The 23,834-nt window shown below is 39.3% G+C and overlaps 1 protein-coding gene across 1 annotated transcript in view; it reads left to right on the forward strand.

Moving 5' to 3' along the window:
• Positions 1-23,834, forward strand: part of CERS6 (ceramide synthase 6) — a 134,433-nt gene that overhangs the window by 68,948 nt on the left and 41,651 nt on the right. Inside the window, exon 5 of the mRNA XM_075831108.1 lies at positions 18,814-18,864. Within this exon, the coding sequence (XP_075687223.1) occupies positions 18,814-18,864 (51 nt within the window). The remainder of the gene's footprint in view (positions 1-18,813; positions 18,865-23,834) is intronic.

Genomic DNA, 23,834 nt, shown 5'->3' on the forward strand with positions numbered 1-23,834 from the left:
CGCAGATACAATTGAAATGCAGGAGGCGATGGCGGCGGCTGATTTCAGAGGCACTGCCGCCCCCTCAGAGAGGTAGCAGGTCGCCGTCTGAGGCGATATGCTCATCTCGCCTCATGGACAGTGCAGCCCTGGGGGCAACTATGGGGGCATCATACTGTATGGGAGCAGCAGTGGGGAATTATACTGTGTGGGGCAGTTATGGGGACGTTATACTGTATGTGAGCAGCTATGGGGCATTATACTGTATGGAGGCAGCTATGGGACATTATACTGTGTGGGGGCATCTGTGTAGGCATTATACTGTATGGGGCAGCTATGGGGGCATTGTACTGTATGGGGTATCTGTTTGGGCATTATACAGTATAAGGACATCTGTGTGGGCATTACACTGTATTGTTACATCTAAGGAGGTATTATGCTTTATGGGGGCAGCCATGAGAACATTATACTGTGGGTTGGAAGCTATTTGGCATTATACTGTGTGGGAGGCACTATGGGGTATTATACTGTGTGGGGGGAAGTAATAGGGGAATTATACAGTATGGGGGCTCTATGGTGACATTATACTGAGGGGAGCCACTATTGGAGCATGATACCCTGTGGGGGCACTATAGGGCATTATACTGTGTGGGGGGTTCTATAGGGATATTATATTGTGGGGGGGGGTACTTTGGGATCATGATACTGCGTGGTCTGAAATGGGTGTGTATGGGTGGGGAATGAGCTGAGTTATAGGCGTGGCTTAACAGGGAAAAAATTTGGGAGGTATGTACTCATGTTATGCATATCACTGAATTACATAGCTGGAACCTGGGCAACAAGAGAGGTTAGTTTTAAGGCTTATGCTGATGTGATAAGCACCAATACATGGACAAAAGTAAATTTTTCTGTTGAAGCAGGGTGTCTCTTCCATGGACAATGTCTTCAGCTGTGCAATATTTAAGGTGTTTCTTGCATCCACAGCATGTTTTCAATCCCCCCACAACATCTCAATGGGCTTTAGATCCAAGGTTTGACTTGGTAATTTAAGAACCCTCTATCTATTTGTTTTTTGTTCAAGCATTCCGGGATTTACTATGATATCTAGGGTCATTCTCAAATTGCAAGGTTCACCTACAACTGAGCTTTGATTTTGTGGGGGTTTTTTGCATCGATTTTGCGTAATGGCAGCAGTTTGTTTTTTTTGCTGTAAATTTTGCAAGAATCGCTGCAAAAAAATTCACAAAGTCGGCAAGTGTAAATACACTCTGAGGGCTGCTTAGTGAATGGATTGCATCTAGTTTAGCTTTAAACCTTTTAATGGAAAACTCCAACTGAATTCAGTCCTCCCTGCAATTTTATGCAATTTTTTTTACCCTCACCTATTTATTATCGGGGTCCCTTCTTGTCTGACTGACTGACACAATGACTGACTCTGCATGGTTCAGTGGACATATGGACCCTGTTGAGATGGTAATTTTCTTCTGTTAAAAGTAATAGAACTATTGGAACAGAAATTGTAGTTTAAGGCCACTCGAGCTGAAATATTTAACTGGATAATATCCAAGAAAAGTGTAGGTTTTTTTTTTCCAAGTGACATTCACTTTAAGTATTTGAGATCCACTTGCTAATGCGAATGGAAATACATTTTAAAATGCAGTAAGTGATTTCCTTAGTAAAGAACCAGAATTGAAAAAAGTTATCCAAGGTTATTTAAAACATTTATAAAACCGAGGAGACCGGCTGACTGGCTTTACTAATGAATATATATTATGAATGTTTAGAAATGTTCGACTTTTGGCTTTTACTGTAATTTGTCTAATTGGTAATGTTGTTAAAACTTTTATATATATATATATATATATATATATATATATATATATATATATACATACATATATTTTTATCCACTGTCTAAACAGGCGCACTCTTAGGCCTAATTCACACGACCGTGTTCTGTCCGTGATATACGGTCCGCATGTCGTCAGTATTTCTCAGACCGAACACAGTGCAGAGAGGAACGCTACTGGCATTATAGTTATGTACGATGACAGGAGTCCCTGCCTCACTGCAGGAAATCTATCCCTTACCGTAATCATGTTTTCAGCATGGGACAGTAGTTCCGCGGGGAGGCAGGGACACCTAGTGTCATAGATAACTATGATGCTAGGAGCTCGGCTCCCTGCACTGTGTTTGGTCCGGGAAATGCGACCGACATGTGGACCGTATATAACGAACCGAACAAGTTCATGTGAATTAGGCCTTAAAGTGGACCTTTCAGTTCTCCTGACATTTTAGTAAATACTTGTATTCCCCATATCTGTTAATCATCTTGCAATTGTATGCAATAGGTTGACAGCCGGACTTTACCATTCCTTCTTTTTAATAATCCCTACAGGGTCTTTCATGGTCAGCACTGATTAAACAGTGTCAGACTGTGTAGGGACACACCCCTTTGACAAGTGTAATGTTAACACCTAGTTATCTATTTATTCATACATTTCCAGGAGGAGTAACAGTGGAACAGTACAAAGCACAGTTCCAAAAAAAGATGTTCCAGAATTAAAATTTTATAGGAAATATTTTTTTTTAGTAGAACAGACATATCAGGAGAGCTGACAGAGCCTCTTTAAAGAGGCTCTGTCACCAGTTTATAACTGCCCTATCTTCTACCTAATCTAATAGGCGCTTTAATGTAGATAAGTAATGTGTTGTGTTGTTTTTTCTTTTTTAAACGTTTATTTTTAACAAAGTTATGTGCATTTTAAGTGTTATGCAAATTTATTCTTAATGCACGAGTGAGCGTTTTTTTTACTCTTGACCAAGTGGGAGTAGTAAAGAGTAAGGGTATGTTCACACGGCGGGGGTCCGTAACGGCTGAAATTACGGGGATGTTTCAGCCTGAAAACATCCCCGTAATTTCAGCCGTACCGGCATGTGCAGGCGCTTGAACGCCGCGTCAATTACGGCCGTAATTAGCGCTGCTATTCATTGGAGTCAATGAATAGCGGCTCCAATTACGGCCAAAGAAGTGACAGGTCACTTCTTCTACGCGGGCGTCTATTTACGCGCCGTCATTTGACAGCGGCGCGTAAATATACGCCTCGTGTGAACAGACAAACGTCTGCCCATTGCTTTCAATGGGCAGATGTTTGTCAGCGCTATTGAGGCGCTATTTTCAGGGTATGTTCACACGGCCTATTTACGGACGTAATTCGGGCGTTTTTGCCCCGAATTACGTCTGAAAATAGCGCCTCAATAGCGCTGACAAACATCTGCCCATTGAAAGCAATGGGCAGACGTTTGTCTGTTCACACGAGGCGTATATTTACGTGCCGCTGTCAAATGACGGCGCGCAAATAGACGCCCGCGTCAAAGAAGTGACCTGTCACTTCTTTGGCCGTAATTGGAGCCGCTATTCATTGACTCCAATGAATAGCAGCGCTAATTACGGCCGTAATTGACGCGGCGTTCAAGCGCCTGCACATGCCGTTACGGCTGAAATTACGGGGATGTTTTCAGGCTGAAACATCCCCGTAATTTCAGCCGTTACGGACCCCCGCCGTGTGAACATACCCTCAGACGTAATTCAGGGCAAAAACGCCCGAATTACGTCCGTAAATAGGCCGTGTGAACATACCCTGAAATTACGGGGATGTTTTCAGGCTGAAACATCCCCGTAATTTCAGCCGTTACGGACCCCCGCCGTGTGAACATACCCTTAATGTATGACCAATCAGCGTCATAGATCTTGCGAGATCACACTGTCCTGTCACTTACTCCCTTAGTTCCTTCACTCAGGCGACGGGAGAATGACCAGACATCGCCTCCATCCTATTTTGTGTGGTATTACTATCTACCTTATAAGCAGCTACATTTAAATATAGAAAATGCTAATTTGTGCAATTTTTCACAAAATTTTGCTGTTTTTCACAATTAAATACGGAATGTATCAATCAAATTTTACCGCTAACTTAAAGTCCAAGGTGTCACAATAAAACAATCTCAGAATTGCTTGGATAGGTAAAAGCATTCCAAGTTAATACCACATAAAGTGACACATGTCAAATTTGAAAAATAAGGCTCTGTCAGGAAGGTCAATAGTGGCTGCAGCACGAACGGGTTAATCGTGGATTTACACTTACACCAACCCCACTATGTGCCTCCTAGGTCTTTTAGGGTATTTTCAGATTAATTGGTGTTTTTTCAGTACTAATAATAACCCCTACAGGCTGGCAGTGTTTGGGACTGTGCGTTTGGGCCAGGGTAGTCAAGGAGGTGGTCAGATGCAGGAGACCTGTGGGAGATGGCATCCCATACACACAGCATGTGAAAGCGTCCAACATATTATACATTGTATCAGGTGGATTGTTAGCGGGGAATCAACATATCACATGTGATGTCATCGTTACATGATGTCATCATTAGATGGTGCATCCCCTTTATGAAAGACTGAGAAAAAGGAGACACAAAGTGTGAAGTGTCAATTATTTTTGTAATTCAAAGCTTTTGTAAAAATAAGGTGGCAGATTTTCTTTAACTTGCTACTTATTCTGCTTCTTCTCTCCTCTTATTTAATGACACTATACTTACTCTGCAGCAGCAAAGTAAAAAGTAATAAAAATAGCAGGCAATTTCTGAAATGACTTTTTTCCTCCTCTCCTGGGAATCGAGCAAATAGTAAGATGCGGCCGTAGTGCCAGTCGAACATTCACGGGTTGAGTGATCTCCTGCAGTGACTCTGCTTTATTAGTGATTGAAACCTACTGGCAAAATATGAATAGCAATTATAAAACGCGGTTAGTCTGCATAGCCTCTTGAAGAGTTCCCACGGTGATCTGTACTATCTAAAAATGATGTAAAGCACCATCTGTTCTGAGCCCAGATATATTTTTCTACGCCAACCAACACTTATAAATAAAGACGTGGCCTTATATAAATACGTCAACTAATAAAGGTTAAACTACGCGTGCAGTTTCTTTGAACTGTGTCAGGGCCGAGAGCGTCTTTAGAAGAATCTTGCAACTGAACAAAAAGGGTTCCCAAGGGATGTGGTATCTCTGTTTACGAACACATGTTTGCCTTTAGGGAATTACTAGTTCTCGAGCAAGATGTCGCATCTGTGGTATTAATATTTTACAATGAGCTTTCTGAGCCATTCCATATTTGTATTTTTCAATTTAAGTTAGAGGAATATAAGTGATAGATTGAAATCAAGTGTGTATTATCAAAATCTGCACAATTCAGCATAATTCCACAGTAATACGGAAATATATCCCCATTTTGTAGTTTGTGGTAATTATAGATTTTAATTGATGAAGCTCACTCCAGTAATGCATGTCATCGTCATAAACAACCAGAGGCTCCATCATATCAAGTTATGTTCTGATTGAATTACAAAGGAAATATTTTATGGCTCAAAACATAAGTGTTTTGTATAAAATAGAGATTTTGTAAATGGTTTTAGAGGAGGCATGGATTTTTCTGTTATAATAAAATTTCAAGACCGAACAGAAAAACATACTGATGCCACAATAAATTAAATTACGGTACAATTTTTCTCCGCATGATACAAAAGTGACAAAATAAAATACTGGAGACAATTATATTTTCCTTATGTGCTGAAAGAATAATAGATGTGCTTATAAGAGGAATCGTCCTAGAGTCCATGGAGTAACAGGTAGATGATATAAACACAGATGAATTATCCTCACTGGGTAGATATTTTCAATTGTCCTCATCCATTATGTAAGGCTAAAGGAATAAAGGACATAGATGCTCACAATGGAGATACAAACTTAAAGCTACAAAATCCCTAAAAAGCATTAAAACCGCCAGACATGCAATCTCACCAATCAGTGTACTACAAGTTCTCCTCTTGTATAGCTACAGAGATATGGGCTCTATTGTCAGGCTAAATAAAGCTAGCACATCCAAAATATCCTTTACATCGGTAAACTGCCTCTGCACATATGAAAGCAGGGCGCAGAACTGTTCTAGAGCCAGTGGTGGGAGGGGGCGCTGAACCCATGGCAACTACCTGCAGCGGCCCTAGTTAAGATACATACAGCTCCCATTTAGTTCAATACTATCTGTATAAATACATATGCAGTTAGCTCCCTCTAGTGGAGATTAAACACAGCCAGGAATATATAATTTATCACATCAGGAAAACAGCGCCCACCCCCCATCCAACTATATTATGAAATTAAACAGCCCAGAATTTCAGATGTAAAAATGAAATGTTGGACATTACCTTAAGGCCCTTTTCACACTGCAAACAAAAGCTCCTGCCACAAACTTATTCACAGCCCCCCCCCCCTTTCACCTGACCATGACCAAAAGGTGTCCTTTTGACCTTCGTCAGGCTGGTATACATCGGTATACATTTTTTCTGCTGTATGGAAAAGTGAAGTCTGCTGCGCTATTCCATAAGGAGACATCCAGTAAAATGGAAACTTTATTGCCCTTAACTTTTGCTTTGCTGGTGGCTCCAAGGGGGACAAACTCCTCCAGCAATGGCGGACAGAAGACCTGTTAAACTATTATCAAACTGATGCAAAAAGGTTTCTTCAGAAACGTTTTTTGGTGTAGACAACGATGTCAAATAGTTTTGCTTTTTCAATGATGAGAATTAAGATGTGTGGTCTTTAATTACTGTAAGCTCGACCCTATGAGATTCAATCAATCACTCAACCCTGTAAAACTTCCTTGTAGCTAGAGAAACTTCAGATACTTTTCTAAAAACATAACACTTGTGGTTGTGAGCTATTACTGTGACTAAAACCTTGGAGGGTTAATCCCATGCTATTGTATTGTATGAATGTAATGCTATTGGATTTATAGTGTGTTTTTACCTTTGCGCCTTGTCATGTATGGGTTGATTTCCCTTGAGAACAATAGACTACTATCTACTTTGAGTGTAACTTTAAGTTCTAAAAAATCTTGGTATGATACAGAAAAAATTATCTAGTGGTAGACATTATTTTTTAATTATATGAATAAATAGGAATGCATATAAACCGTATTTATTATATTAATTTTATGTGAAATCACTTTAAAGAGAACTTGGTACCTCTCCTGAAATGTCTATTTTAGTAAAAATACTTGACATAACAATTCTGGAGCATATTTTTAAGAAATCTGCACTGTGCCATTCCTCGGTTATTCCCCCTAGAAAATGTGGATAAATTGACAACTGGGTGTTACTAGTCCCCTTGTCAAAGGGGCGTGTCCCTACAAAAAAATCACTCTGTCATCACTGATTGGACATTGTCAGTCTGTGTGTAGGACACACCCCCAGCTGGTAACACCCAGTTGTCAATTAATTCATACATTTTTAGGAGCAATAATGGAACGGCACAATGTAGAGTTCTAAGAAAAAAACGGTCCAGAATAATTATTTTATGGAGAATACAATTATTTACTAAAACACATATCGGGAGAAGTGACAGGTCCTCTTCAACCCACCCTAAAATCTATTACATTTTCAGACTTTTTCCAGTAAAAGATATTTAATTGCCTTTCTTTGTCCTTATAAACAGCTTTTCCCGTGTTAAGTCAGGTGTGCTGAACCCATTAGTAAATTCAGAAGTAGTGCTGTAAATTAGAGCATTTAAAAGAAGGGTTCATTAGGCCGTTACTAAGGGAACCTCATGAAAACAGTCAAATCCAATCTGTAACGTTGCCACTTACTAATTATATGTCACTGGTAAAGGGAATTTTCAAAGCTAAATGCTACATTAGTATCGGAAAATTCCTATCAAATGGAATAGCTCTATGAACCGCAGATAAGATTTGGGTGAAAGGTTGAGCTCCTCATTAAGATTCATCTTTGTGCAATGAGATAAAGTGATGAGCTCAGGAAATAGGTATCTTTGATTCATTATAAGGACATCATTGTATTTATGGGACTATGTTGGAACATCTGCAGCTACTATTTTACCGACTTTTCAGTATGAGGTCTCATGCACACAGCCATATCATAGATGCAAGTTGGATATACAGATGTGTCCTCCCTTACCTTTGCTTGCATTTGGTTAAGGGACCCCATTTCTCATGAAACAAATTCAATACAATATTGCAACATGCTGTCAAAATACTTGACAGGCTGCAACTTACATCACAACCACTGGGTGCCTACAAAGACATATAGAATAGACATCTTGTGACAAAGTATCGTGAAATCATGTTTTTTTTTTTCCAAAGCAAGTCATTTCGCACCACAGATCTCAGGATATGTTGTTAAGAGGAAAGGTAATGAGGGACACATCTCTATCTGTAATATGGTGCCCTTAGGCGGCTAGAGGCCCATTCTGTATTTCCATGTGCCATGCACGGAGACACAGGAAGGTTTTTTTCCCACAGATTTATCCAGAATCCATGAGTATTTTGTGTGCTTGGGGTATTTCAATACAGATTTTGCACTATATTTTAAAGTAATATTGGTAGTACATGGTCTTTCTTGTGGTATCCTATTGCTTTTTGTTTTCCAAGTAACCAAAACTGTATTCTGCTTCATCTTGGCGCCCTTTCCTCCACTCTGACTGGTACCTGCTTGTGACAACATGCAACAGTGAAAGGTTCTCGCCATGTGCCTGCTTCAGTCTTCTCCTTTTTTCCGTAACCCAGATGTCCTAATTCTTCTCAACCTCCTCCAGTGAAAAAAAAAAAAAAGGAAATGACCCTGCAGTATCTGCCGGAACAGAAGCTACTCTTACAGAGTGTATCTCTATTCTAGCTTATAGAGGGGTGTCTCGAGTGTGGCACCCCCATTATGACATCCATTTGTTCTAATAAGGCATATAGACATGGGCTAGCCTTATGAGACAACCCCTTTTATAGCTACAAGCCTGCTTTAGGCTAGCTTTCTGGCCCTTTTTAGATGCTTTCAATACCTTCCCAAGATTTCACACAAAAACTCAGTTCAATACTGGTTTTAGGTTTCTGTTTTTTTTTTATAGCAAGTAAAACGCAGTCAGTAGTTTTTTTTTTACTTAAAAAATACAGGAACTTCTAATGGAAACCCGACGCTTCCCACGAGTTAATGGGATCCATTTTAAAACCGACCCCACATAGGTGTCATCATTCTTGAACTGAAGCCAAGACTCTAGTGTGAACAGAGCCTTGCTCAAGGACTTATTTGTGCAGGTATTATTTTTTATTTTTTTAAATATCCTTTTCTACTCTCTAAGTTATATTGGTCTTATAGATACTACTGGGTCTTCAAAAATGTCAATCTACTAAGGGCACCATTACAGCTCCCATAGTGGTTGTCACCTAGACTATGAATGGCATAAGATTCTGCAAGTTTTAGTGTACTGGAATTCAATTAATGAGCCGGAAACCTGAGAAAAAAATAGTGCTATAGGTCCCCTCAGAAAAAATGCAGTAAAGAGTACTAATTTGCTAAAGTTAATTTTTGTAGAAGACAGGATCAAAACCCAAGGCAACAGGGCAACATTTTTTTTATCAAGGTGCTGAAAATTTCATCCATTTATCATTTGCTTCTTCTTTTCTTAAACTCAGATGTTGATAAAGGCAATTTTCAAGTCCAGTTACAGATTGTCTTTGAATTCAGTGCCAGGACTTTGACATAGATTACGGTCTTGTTAAGTGATTGCCATAATCACTACTCTTGTTAAATATACTTGTTTACTTACCTCTAAGATTTTCTTCACACATTTCAGACATTTTCTTGGTTTACTGATGAAATATAGATTAATTGACAATTTAGATGCAATCTACTGGGTTACTCTGTGCTTTCCTGGATCATTAATAACTATACAAGACATAATGTTAAGTTAAGGTCAAAATGTTCCCATTTCCGATGTCCAGGCAGAACTACATGAACAGTTCAATATAGTTTTGGGTTCTATACTGAATTTTGAGAAATAAAAAAAATATTATTTTTACTCAATCTGCTTATATTTAGGCCTCATGAATACAGCACGTGGTCTGTACGGAGGTACACAGAGGCCCAACTCCAACTTGTTAGTGCTGGAGAGGACGTGGTCTACACATTGGCCCACATTTACTTAGACACGTGTATTTTTAAAGTGAAGGAGTTGGTAGGACTGGTTTATTGAAAGGCGCACCCATTTTGACCTCCCAAGTAGGCAGAAAAATTAAATCTAATACTGCTGTGATTTGCAAATTGCATCAGAATTTTTTTTTGCCATTTTCACTTAGTTTGCTTAATAAATTTGGATAAAACTAAGTCTCCTTGGAGACCGCACACACTTTTCTCGTCACTTTTCAAAATTGACGAGTGACAAGAAAAGTCACAAATATTTGCAACCTATCACGTTTCTTTGGTGCAATGTATGTACAAAATATAATATGATCAGTAAATGTGAGCTTATTAGGGCATATGGATGTCTTAGATGGGGCATCTATGTGCCATGATGGACTTAGCCGGGCCTTTTGTTACATTGTCGATCCCATTAATTTGAATGGGTAACTGGACAAACTTCCCGTGGCGATAACAACTGACAGCCCTTTATCTTAAAGGGGTTGTCCTAGAATCAACAATTATCACCTATCCACAGGATTGGTGATAACTGTCTGACCGCTGGGAGCCCCATCACTAGGACCCCCACCAATGGTCAGAACTAGGTTCTCAAACCCCTAGATCGACTTCACTGCACCCCCCGCAGTGAGGAGAATCTTGAATGAAGCAGCAGTTGAGCTTGCTCCCTCTGATCTATTCAATGTCTGTGGGACTGACGGAAACAGCTGAGCGCTGTAAATGGAGCAGCAGCGGGCATGATCGATGGCCTCTCCATTTAATGTCCTTCTCTGCTGTTGAGCAGTAAGATAAATTTGGGACCCCCGTTCTTGCGATCGATGGGGGTTCCAGCAGTCGGGCCCCTAGTGATCATACAAATATCATCGATCCTGTGGATAGGTGATAATTGTCGATTCTGGGAATACTTACTCAGTAGGTTTGTCTGCAGTTTTATGGAAAAGTATTGATAATATTTTGGGACTAAGGGCGAGTTATGTTAAGTAATAAATTAAGCTCAGCTGCATCTGTACTCCTCTACCTGCATCATTTTAATCTTGCGCCAACATATGATGTTGTCTTTAATGGTTCTTACCATAAGAGCGACAATTGTCACTGTTGTAATTTTCCTTATCAACGATCTTTCCTAAGCAATTATCTAACAAAGTCAAATTTACGCAGAGGTTCTTCTCTTGTTTTAGTCTGCATGTTTTACACTTAACCTTCCCTTAGACCTTTCAGCAGATGGAAATGAGAATTACATTGCTTCATAATTAGTAAGACACCTGCTCTAAACGACTTTATAACCCAACTTAATTTAGCGTCCAACAAAAGACGTACCTTAAATGGGAACAACACTATATTTGATATAAATAGTGATGCTTTTTAAATGTGCTAATGCTTTGCTTGCTTGAATGAATATTTTGGCAGTAACAGCACTAGAATATTTCAGAGAGCTAGAAAGTTAATGGAAACGATTGTCAAAAATGTATTCAACACATTATATATTATTATGAATCAAAATTGACATGATTTGCTACATAAATAGTTGAAAATTCACATTGTGAACTATTACCAGGGAAGAAGTATTAGCGAGACATTTTTTTGCATCTTTTTTTAAATCCGTCTTACACGTGGAAGTGGAACAGGGAGCCATAGCCACAGGCTGTACAGGTATAAATATTTCAGGCTATGGCAGGTAGTGTTGGGAGAATGCCATGAGGTGGCATAAATGTAGAACCTGTGCTATACATACAGTATTCTGCAGTGTATCTACCACATTTACAATCTATCATTAATCTTAAGGTATCATATACACGCAGAGTTTTTGCCCCTGCACCCCCTATAGTTACACCTCTGATGCCTATTTTGCTATAGTCTCCGGTTGAAACCTGGAGAAGACAAAATGTGCGAAAAGCTGTTTTATTGCCTCTGCTGTTTTGTTTGTGGTGGTCTTTTTTGCTCTTGGAGTCAAGTGGTAACTATTGGATGTTTTGGTCCTTGTCTTTTACCACCTGTGTGAACAATGTCATATACACATAAGTTTTCTTAAAGGGGTTCTCTGCTTGGGACAATTCCTACTTGTCAGAAGGGACCCCCAGTGATAAGCCATAATCTGTGGGGAAATGAAGTATTACACAGTGAGAAACACTCTGGTAACCACTCTCCATTCTGGCCAAGAGATGAGGATCTTGAACTAATGACCCTCCTCTATTAACTCAGAATTCCCTAATAGGATATATGAAAAAGGGTTTTCTAAACTGGTGAACCCATTTAAGCCATTTTTTTTTAGGACTTGTGCACCACCTATATTTATTAATGGGCATGACAGTGGTGTCTCCACATGATCATTTAAGTCGGTACTACACTTTAAGCAAACTTTGCATAAATCAATAGTGTAAGCAAATACAAATGCCTCTTTCTCTACTTATCAGGCCCCCCCCCCCCTGCCACCTAAACTGTTCACTCACACGGAATTTACTGCTTTCTCTGCCTTGTCTTAGACAACATGGACTCTCAGCTCACTGAGGGATCAGGTTATAGCTGCCCATAGAAGTCTATGGGGAGGGGAGGGGGAGCAGGAGCAGAGTGAGAGACAACAACACACTCACACAGGCTCTGCAGCTGCTATTAGTAAGAGTTCTATTTCAACTCAGTGCTGGATTCTCAGCTACCCTGCCCAGTACTGCTGTATGAGAGAGAAAGAGAGAGAGAGAAGAGAGAGAGAGAGAAGAGAAAGAGAGAGAGAAAAAGAGAGAGAGAAAGAGAAAAAGAGAGAGAGAGAGAAAGAGAGAGAGAGAGAAAGAGAGAAAGAGAGAGAGAGAAAGAGAGAGAGAGAAAGAGAGAGAGAAAGAGAGAGAGAGAAAAAAAGAGAGAGAGCGAGAGAGAGAGAGAAGAGAGAGAAGAGAGAGAGAAAGAGAGAGAGAGAAAGAGAGAGAAAGAGAGAAAGAGAGAGAGAGAGAAAGAGAAAAAGAGAGAGAGAAAGAGAGAGAGAGAAAGAGAGAGAGAGAAAGAGAGAGAGAAAGAGAGAGAGAGAGAAAGAGAGAGAGCGAGAGAGAGATAGCAGTTAGGCTTTACACACTAGCTCAGGGACAACTGAGAATTAGAGATAGAGCCTGCAGAGGGGAAAACAGCTAAATAAATGCCTATATAAGTCATATAATGGCTAGAAATATTGTTATTCTTCATGTTCACACATTTGACAGCTTATTCTGAAAAGTCATCTCAAAGTGTAGGTTTGCTTCAAAGCTTTAGCAGCACAGTAATTATTGGAATACTGTGCATTTTTTTAGTGTTTCTTCTATACTGATTTTTTTATATTCATTGGGCGTTTGCATATAGCAGTATATGTACTATTGTGATTTGCCTTTACTCTACATTATATAATATTTTTACAACAGATACTTTTCTGATTTTTAACTGTCATTATGAGTTTTCTTGTTTATTCCCCGTTTTTTTTTTGCATGTGTATTTATTAAGGTATGTACATTGATATGCAATTATGTAATTGGAAAAACATTGCCTTGTCAAATAAATCTTGATTTCTTCTCTGCGATGCAGGTGGTAGGCCCAGAATTTGACATAAACCACATGAATCCATGGTTCCATCTTGCCGGATGTCAACAGTTTAGGCAGGTGGTGTAATGATGTAGGGAATGTTTTCCTGGCAAACAATACATACTGTAAGGTCACTACCTACTTATTATTACCTACTATCTACACATACTCAATGGAGCACCTTTGGAAGAGGGCAAATCTAGAGATTTTAGTTTTCCAAAATTTTTCTCTTTATTTGGGTGACGTGGCATGGGCAGTGGCTGATTCATTATGTGCCTTTTATCAAACTTTTCCCATACCCGACCTTTCTGGTGTGCGTATACAATATCCCCCACTACCATGTGACCTTCTATTTTATGGTGGAGTGTCACCATCAGTAATACATCAGACTAATTACATGAAAATGGCCTGAGGGTGTAGCGCCTGTTGTAAGCTCTGCTAGTTGAGTTTAACTATAGTCTCTACTTTGGTTGAATTGCAATACCAGCAGGGTGAGGACCAGGAAGAATTCCTATGCGCTTTGTGTTTGTTTGCATTTATTATTGTTACATCTTTTGTGGGTATATGCAGTGATATAAAACATAGCTTACGTTTAAACATACTTTTTGTTGTAAAATCCCACCTGTCCCTAAAATGCCGCAATCTGGGTCCCCACCAGTTCTCTATTTACTGCAGTTCATAATGGCATGTTATTCATACTGTGGTATTTTAATCCTCTAGCACTCTATGGTCTAGGGTGCACAACTTCCACGACAGAACTATATCTCTATAAAAGACTTAGCACTCCAGTATAATTTGCAAAATTGTTTTGTTTATTATCCATATGGTAAATAAGTAGCCAATAACGTAATGGCGCTGGTAGGGAATAGCGCTATTCTCCAGCATCAACTCAGGTCGCAAAGAGCGCCATTACATAGGCCAGCAGTAGCATTATGTGTCTGATGAAGGTCTGAATTAAGACCGAAACGTTACGTTACTGGCTACTTATTTACCATTTGGAAAAGAAACAACACAATTTTGCAAATTTTACTGGGGTGCTAAGTCTTTTATAGAGATATGTTATCCATACTGACAGCACATCCCAGGGCCTGCTTTTGTAAGGTCATTACAGATGTCATTTTTACATTTATAGGGTTTTTACTTATCCATGGGGTTAGAATTATTACATTTTGATTTTATGGCTTTTTCCTAACCTCCTTTAATGTGAAATGAACGTGAAATTTTCTCGTTACCAGAGGTTGTGTTTCTTACATTGTGAATAGGAATAACTATACGCTGTAGATATTCTGCTATCTGCACAGGCTGTGAATTTGTGGGGTTATGACACTTGCAGTGAAGCACGGCCTCAAATACTCCTAAATGATTTTACAGAACAATACCCACACTAACAGCTGCGGGAACGCAGCACTTTAAGAACAGTCTTTTGAACAGGCCGCAGAGCACAAAGGAAATGACAATGTGTAATGATAACTTTTCGTGTAGATGAAAGTTACCCTGGTCACCTCCCTAAGGAGTGAGCTAACAGGGGTTTTTTTCCGAAAAAAAACCAAAACAATAATGTCAGCAGCATGCACCTAGGTCAATGCGGTAACGCTTCAAATGTTTTATTGTTTTCCTACTTAACAAAAAGATCTCAGTCTGCCTGAGGTTGTGAATGCAGCAGAGTTAAATGTGTCATGTGGCACAACTTGTTTTGATATCAGTAGTTATACAAGGGATGTAAGATAAACCTATTGCGTTTTCTTGACTCATAGAGTTATCGCTATAAATAAATAAAAGCATAAAAATTCTGCCAAAGCAGGAAAGGATGTAAAGTGAATCCTTAAAGGAATAGTCTCAGGAATACAACCCTTGTCTATATGTCCCACTAGGACATATGGACATCATAGACTCGGTACCCCCTCTATGAGCCAGAACAGAGAGGAGTTCCCGTTCAGGCAGACTCGAGCCATCTGAATTGCCACAATGTAATACTATATTTCCCCTGCAGCAGCTGGCCTAGGCCTCTCACAGCAAAATCATGTACAGACCAGTAGAGAGTCCATTTCATCTAACCAAAATATATAAACCTACAGAATAATGGGACAAAGCACCACAGTTGTAGAAAAAAAATATAAAAAAATCTTTATTAGCATATATAACACATTTGAAAATGGAATCCCAAAATGGATAAAGCGACATCAATGGAATGAGACATACAGAAATGACATATATATACAGTGAAGGAAATAAGTATTTGATCCCTTGCTGATTTTGTAAGTTTGCCCACTGTCAAAGACATGAACAGTCTAGAATTTTTAGGCTAGGTTAATTTTACCAGTGAGAGATAGATTATATTTTAAAAAAAACTGAAAATCACATAGTCAAAATTATATATATTTCTTTGCATTGTGCACAGAGAAATAAGTATTTGATCCCTTTGGCAAACAAGACTTAATACTTGGTGGCAAAACCCTTGTTGGCAAGCACAGCAGTCAGACGTTTTTTGTAGTTGATGATGAGTTTTGCACACATGTTAGATGGAATTTTGGCCCACTCCTCTTTGCAGATCATCTGTAAATCATTAAGATTTCGAGGCTGTCGCTTGGCAACTCGGATCTTCAGCTCCCTCCATAAGTTTTCGATGGGATTAAGGTCTGGAGACTGGCTAGGTCACTCCATGACCTTAATGTGCTTCTTTTTGAGCCACTCCTTTGTTGCCTTGGCTGTATGTTTCGGGTCATTGTCGTGCTGGAAGACCCAGCCACGAGCCATTTTTAATGTCCTGGTGGAGGGAAGGAGGTTGTCACTCAGGATTTGACGGTACATGGCTCCATCCATTCTCCCATTGATGCGATGAAGTAGTCCTGTGCCCTTAGCAGAGAAACACCCCCAAAACATAATGTTTCCACCTCCATGCTTGGCAGTGGGGACGGTGTTCTTTGGGTCATAGGCAACATTTCTCTTCCTCCAAACACAGCGAGTTGAGTTAATGCCAAAGAGCTCAATTTTAGTCTCATCTGACCACAGCACCTTCTCCCAATCACTCTCAGAATCATCCAGCTGTTCATTTGCAAACTTCAGATGGGCCTGTACATGTGCCTTCTTGAGCAGGGGGACCTTGCGGGCACTGCAGGATTTTAATCCATTACGGCGTACTGTGTTACCAATGGTTTTCTTGGTGACTGTGGTCCCAGCTGCCTTGAGATCATTAACAAGTTCCCCCCATGTAGTTTTCGGCAAAGCTCTCACCTTCCTCAGGATCAAGGATACCCCACAAGGTGAGATTTTGCATGGAGCCCCAGATCGATGTCGATTGACAGTCATTTTGTATGTCTTCCATTTTCTTACTATTGCACCAACAGTTGTCTCCTTCTCATCCAGTGTCTTACTTATGGTTTTGTAGCCCATTCCCGCCTTGTGCAGGTCTATGATCTTGTCCCTGACATCCTTAGAAAGCTCTTTGGTCTTGCCCATGTTGTAGAGGTTAGAGTCAGACTGATTAATTGAGTCTGTGGACAGGAGTCTTTTATACAGGTGACCATTTAAGACAGCTGTCTTTAATGCAGGCACCAAGTTGATTTGGAGCGTGTAACTGGTCTGGAGGAGGCTGAACTCTTAATGGTTGGTAGGGGATCAAATACTTATTTCTCTGTGCACAATGCAAATAAATATATATAATTTTGACTATGTGATTTTCTGTTGTTTTTTTTATATAATCTATCTCTCACTGGTAAAATTAACCTAGCCTAAAAATTCTAGACTGTTCATGACTTTGACAGTGGGCAAACTTACAAAATCAGCAAGGGATCAAATACTTATTTCCTTCACTGTATATAATAATGCGTACTGAGAGCTACAGAGTTGCATAGGAACATCTATCATGTATATAGTAAACAGACACAAAAGAGTAAAAAAGTATGTAGGGATATATGTGAATAACACGTATGGAGGTACAAATACACCAATTAATATACAATGCCTCAATGCATATCCATCTGTATGTTGCAAACAGGAATAGCACCAACCCAGATGCGCGTTTCGTCATTGCTGTCTTGACCCCCAGACGAAGGATGTGCAGAAACGTGCTTTATATTAAGCATTATGAATTCTTAAGGAAATTCTCCATCTAACTTTTTTTTCAGAACATCTTATAAAAATATGTGATCATATTGGGATTAGGATAGATTGACCTCTGATGAGCTGCTTTTCACTATCTCCGTTGGCATCAAAGTGCCAACTCAGCATGTCAGTTGTGGCAAACCACTGCCTAAAGCTGGCAATAGACTTTAGCTATTTAATCACACTGTGATGCGATCTGGTGCCAATCTAATGCTTATAACCCACCATAATCATTAGATTTCCATTAGATTCCACCAAAAATGTCTATCTGCCAGTCAATGTCAATGCCCTCTAGCATTTGAAATGTGACATTGGTATCCCCCTTCCCCCCAGACAAAAAACAGCAGGTCACGCAGTGCAAAAAGTTTTGTGGTGGTACCTTATTTTAAAAAAAAAATACGTTACTGTTTATATTGGCCCCCACATACCTAAGATTAAGCCACAAAAGTTAATTTACCAGGTATGTACCAGCCACAGGTGTATCCCTATAAGTGTCAGTGCCTAAGATGACTCCCAGAAGTGTCTCAGCTTTAAATTACCCTATAAGTACCTGAGTCTCAGGAGACCCCATAAGTGTCTGCCATAGATGCCCTCAGAGCGCCTGCTACAGATGCCTCTATTTGTTCTTATCACAGATGCACCCATAATTGTGTGCTTCCTTAAGTGAGTGCCACAGATGCCCACATAACATTTTGCCGAAGACGCCCCAGAGTTCCTGTTACAGAACCCAAAAACGATGGTGTGCTTATCTCTAGCGCTAAACTGGGTTCAGATCGGCTGCAGTGAGTGGTACACGGGGCAAGGCAAAAGCTTGTAAGATGGATTTGCATTAATTGAAGAAAGTCATTCAAAGCTGTACCATGATTTATATAGCCGGAAAGAAATTCAGTACAATATCACCAAAATAATGAGACTTGAATCCAGTTTTAGACTTTCTTATGGGTTTTCACATGGTGTCTCTTATATTAAAATTATATTCAATTTGTCTCAGATTACTCAGGTCTTTATATGAAGGCTAAATTCTTTAGCAGGATGAGGAAGGCTTTTGCAATGTGCCAACTAACTTATCATTTATTAAATATTAATAATAATACCGTAAGAACCTTTTATATGTAAATGAATTTCTTAATTATATAATTAATGACCTTTTTTTCCCTTCTTATTTCTAGACTCCTTGGCTCTGGAACACAAGACAATGTTGGTACAATTATCCTTACCAGGTAACCAGAACGTCTACTATTATATAGAATCGAAGACATTAGATTTAAGTCATGAATTCTCGCCAATTTTGGTAAAATCTGCCAACAGACTTATCTCAATGGAGAAACATGAAACCAACAAAATATTTTTTTTCTATAGCCTTTACTGTAATAGGATTGGATTTATTTAGTCTTCTTTGGCACTTCAAGCTTTTCATCTGCATAAATTAGAAACATATGGTACCATTAGTCAGCAGCGTTTGGATATTTTTATTCTCTTATATTAGACATGTCACATAATAATTACGCTAACATCTTTATTGTATGATTGAAGAATTATAAAATATAATCATGCTTAATGATAAAAAATGAAACATAATCAAATAATTAAATTCTAATCACACTGTGAACAATAAAACATGAAGATTGGTTGTAATTGTATAGTAGAAGTAAAGTTGTAGATTAGTTGACATATAATTGACGTTATGGTAAGACCCAATGTTGAACTAGACACACTGAAGGAAATTACTCTGAAGGCTCACAGTTATGCAGAACAAATAATGTCCCCATTTACTTGCATATTAAACTTGTCATCTGACAACTAAGGAAGAAATTCTACTTTTGGAACAATCCAAGCTCCACTGTCAGCTTCAGATGGGGTTTTCCACCTCTGGACCTCATGGACTATGTTGTGGCAAGGCCCAATTATCATGTCAGAACCTGGTCGCAACAGAGGATCCACTGGTGGGCTAGGATAGATAAATAGATAGATAGATAGATAGATAGATAGATAGATAGATAGATAGATAGATAGATAGATAGATAGATAGATAGATAGATAGATAGATAGATAGATAGATAGATAGATAGATGATAGATAGATAGATAGATAGATAGATAGATAGATAGATAGATAGATAGATAGATAGATAGATAGATAGATAGATAGATAGATAGATAGATAGATAGATAGATAGATAGATAGATAGATAGATAGATAGATAGATAGATAGTACCTTTCTTTAAAATAATTTCTTTAACAAAAGAAAAACCTCCCACAACCGCAGCAAAAAATGTATGCCATGTTTTATGCAGTGGTATACAGATTTCAAACGCACTACTATAACCCTGTATAAGTGACTTTAGGGATTCTAGAATCTGTTCTCATTTAAAGTTTTGTTGTTGATTTATTTGTACACCAGTCCTCCACTAGTTACGCTTTCTCAGTTTTTGTCCTCTTTGGTCTTTGTGGATATAATATTCAGGGGTTAGCAGTGGCACATTTAGCCTGTGGGATTGGTGTTTGAACAGCGATATAACCCAGTATGCTTCTAAAAATCACATTGCAAAACCAGCATAGACTCCGTATTTGAAAAGAATATGAACAGACAGCATGAAGGATTTTTGTTAAACCCCGGAGGATGACATCTGTTACTCAATGTTACATGCATACACGGAAAGTGCTGATCTTTGCAGAGGCAATTTTTTATTTTCAGAATCCAGCTGTTTAATTTCTACATCACAATCGGCACATTTTTTTTGTAATGTGGAACTTACTCATCATTACTTCCACACAAAATTATAGTTTCCAAGCTAGATGTGAATAAAGTGTATTAATTACTGAGAGCTTCTTATCCTCTTCTGCTGCATTTAGCAAGGGTTAACCTAGACAACCTAGAGAATTAAGGGGATTCATCTGCGGCAACCCACTTATATTAAATAGTTAGCATGCATGGCTTTCTGCTCTGAAGAACGCACCACCAATGCTCATGCCAAAGTAGTGATGTAAATCTTCATTAGCCCTGCAGAGGCACTGTAGGGAAAAGCATCAGTTACATTGTTGGCTCCCCAGTGATCCCCTAATCCAGGGATACCGTAATTTGAAAAGAGTTTGTTCAAACACTTTAAAGTAAAACTGGATTATAGGAATGACAGATGTAGGAAAATTGAACTTCACTCTGCTAACTTGCTGCAGCGTGAGAACACACAAAAAAAGCCATTGAAAAAGCCAAAGAAGTTTCTTGCCACAGTGTATTAAACGTGTTAGGTTAGAGATTGCTACATCTTTATTAGTCACCAAACCGAAAAAGCATCATGAATCAATGTGCCCCAATAAAAGGTAAATGAAGTAAATATAAGGTTCAATGGGTTGATTCTAGGGTGTTAAACCCAAAAAGCATCACAACTTAATATATTGAGCCGAAAGAAGAATGGATGCTGAGAAGCGGAGAAGTAGTGAAAAATACAAAAATACTTTATTAACATAAAATATACAGTACAACAATGATAAAAAAATCCATAGACCAACAGTTAAAACACGGAAATTCAACTGGGGATTACCCAAGTATTCACAAGTGACTAATTAGATGTATGTTGGTCCCCCAATAAAGATAGTATGTTTAGCTAGTACAGGTGACCATAATTGACTATAAAGTAAATTTATGAATCATGATGTAAAATATATATCAATAGTCAGCACGAATGAACAATTCAAGCAAATGCAGATATGGCCCATCAGCATAATGTACTCATAATATAAATGAGAATGATAACTAGCAGATTCAAACAGTAGGTAATATTTGACCAGTGTACAGACAGAATACTGGACAACATACATATAATATGCATGAAACAATGATTAAGCATGCATTGAAGGAATGAGAGAGGTATATTAGGAGAGTGAATAGAGCATAACGTGGAAGTCTAACATACCCATGGTAAAAAACGGGAAGAGCCACAGCTGAGATCCACCCCAACGCGCGTTTCGGCGCAAATGCCTTTGTCTGGGAGTGGTATTAGATCGAAGTCAGGGACTATTTATATGGGGTCGGACCTATGGCCAAAGAGTCTTGCACCTGAAATGAATGCTGGATATAATGAAAAGTACCCTCCCTGTATATTTACAGGTCGCTGTCTCCTGGACGGTGAAGTGGCCGCGCCCACGAGAACGTCAGCCGCGACGGGCCGGAACCGGAAACACGCGACCGCGTCAGAAAGACCCGGTCACGTGGATCAAGCACACTGACACGCCCCGGGTGACGAAGACGGGGGCCGGTCACTAACCACCAATGAGAGAGCGGCACAGGGAGATGAAGCAAAACAAAGTAATGCTGATAAGATATAATCAGTGGTAGACAGTTTGGACATATGGAGTACATAGATATCGCAATAGGTGAATAACATATATCGCAAACTTTTCATTATTTTAAAAACAGCCGATTAAAAAATGCCCCGTGTGAACGGAACGGCGTTTTTCCCATTGAAGTCAATGGGCAGATGTTTGGGGGCGTTCAGCCACCGTATTTTCAGCTGTTTTTCGGGGCGTTTACGGACGGAAAAAACGGCTGAAAATAAGCCGTGTGAACATACCTCTAACACATATTGAGCTAATCTGATCTCCAGACACAGAAGCACAAGCACGTCATTACCTCTACAGATAAGGGACATGTGCAATTACTACACCACAATCTTTGACCTGAAGTCAGCAGTCTTCAAGAAATGTACATCTTATTACCATGTATTGCATGATCCACACGAGCAAGAAAAGTAGTGCTTTTCCTATGTATTTTGTTTTGGTAGATTTTAGTATTTAGGGATCATTTGAGGCTGTACTGATTAGTCCATTTGATTTTATCAAGTAAAATGTTGTTTAAGATTATGATAGAAGTACCTTGGCTCAGTGGTTAGTAGTGTTGCCTTAAGGGCCTTTTACACCGGCCGACACTCGGCCGGGACTGTCACACGGAGCTATGGATGGGGACGAGCGATCGTTACCATACATTATTATCATGTCGGCAGCGCGTCTCCCTGTTTACACCGGGAGATGTGCTGCCGACAACGATAATAATTGACTTTTTAAAACGATACGATCAGTAGATGATCGAGCGTCTGCTCGTTCATCTGCTGATCGCTGCCTTGTTTACACAGGACAATTATAGGCAACGAGCGTTATATGAATGCTCGTCTGCACGATAATCACCCTGTGTAAAACCCCCTTTACACCACTGGGTTCCTGGATTTGAATCTGGCTAAGGACGGCTTTTGAATAAAATTAGCATGTTCTCCCCTTTTATGGGGGTTTCTTCCGGGATGGAACGTGTCACAAAAAAAACCTCTGCGCTTCTGTATAAAACAGAAGACACAACGCGTACTGTATAAGAAGTTTATGGCCGCCATATTATTGATATTTACAACACAAATTCGACTGTATACATGGGTCATTTACCTCATGCAAAGGACGACTATGTTTCGACACATGATTTATGTTACACAGTAGCTTCTATTCTGTCCCCTTGTTCAGTTACACTACATTAATTTTGTGGGTTTTATTTACCAATCTAATTTCCAATGCTTTGCACTGGATGTGTATCAGTGAGTTTGGTGCAACTTTCAAAATACTTTTTATTAAAAATTATTCTTATATGCGTTGCATCCTGTTTACAGATCAGCTGTGTCTTGTGCAGTACATGTATCTGTCAGGGCACCTGGACTGACAGGTTCATTGACACGCAGGATCAAGCTACTATTGGTCAAATCTAAGTTCATAACTTAGATGTGATTGATTACAGGTGGATGTGTGTATATACACTACCGTTCAAAAGTTTGGGGTCATCCAGAAAATGTTGTGTTTTCCATGAAAACTCACACTTATATTTATCAAATGAGTTGCAAAATAGCTAGAAAATATAGTCAAGACATTGACAAGGTTAGAAATAATGATTTTTATTTAAAATAATTTTCTCCTTCAAACTTTGCTTTAGTCTAAGAATGCTCCATTTGCAGCAATTACAGCATTGCAGACCTTTGGCATTCTAGCTGTTAATTTGCTGAGGTCATCGGGAGAAATTTCACCTCATGCTTCCAGAAGGCCCTCCCACAAGTTGGATTGGCTTGATGGGCACTTCTTGCGTACCATACGGTCAAGCTGCTCCCACAACAGCTCTATGGGGTTGAGATCTGGTGACTGCGCTGGCCACTCCATTACAGATAGA

This window comes from Rhinoderma darwinii, chromosome 6, assembly GCF_050947455.1.
Source record: "Rhinoderma darwinii isolate aRhiDar2 chromosome 6, aRhiDar2.hap1, whole genome shotgun sequence".
NCBI classification, from domain to species: Eukaryota; Metazoa; Chordata; class Amphibia; order Anura; family Rhinodermatidae; genus Rhinoderma; species Rhinoderma darwinii.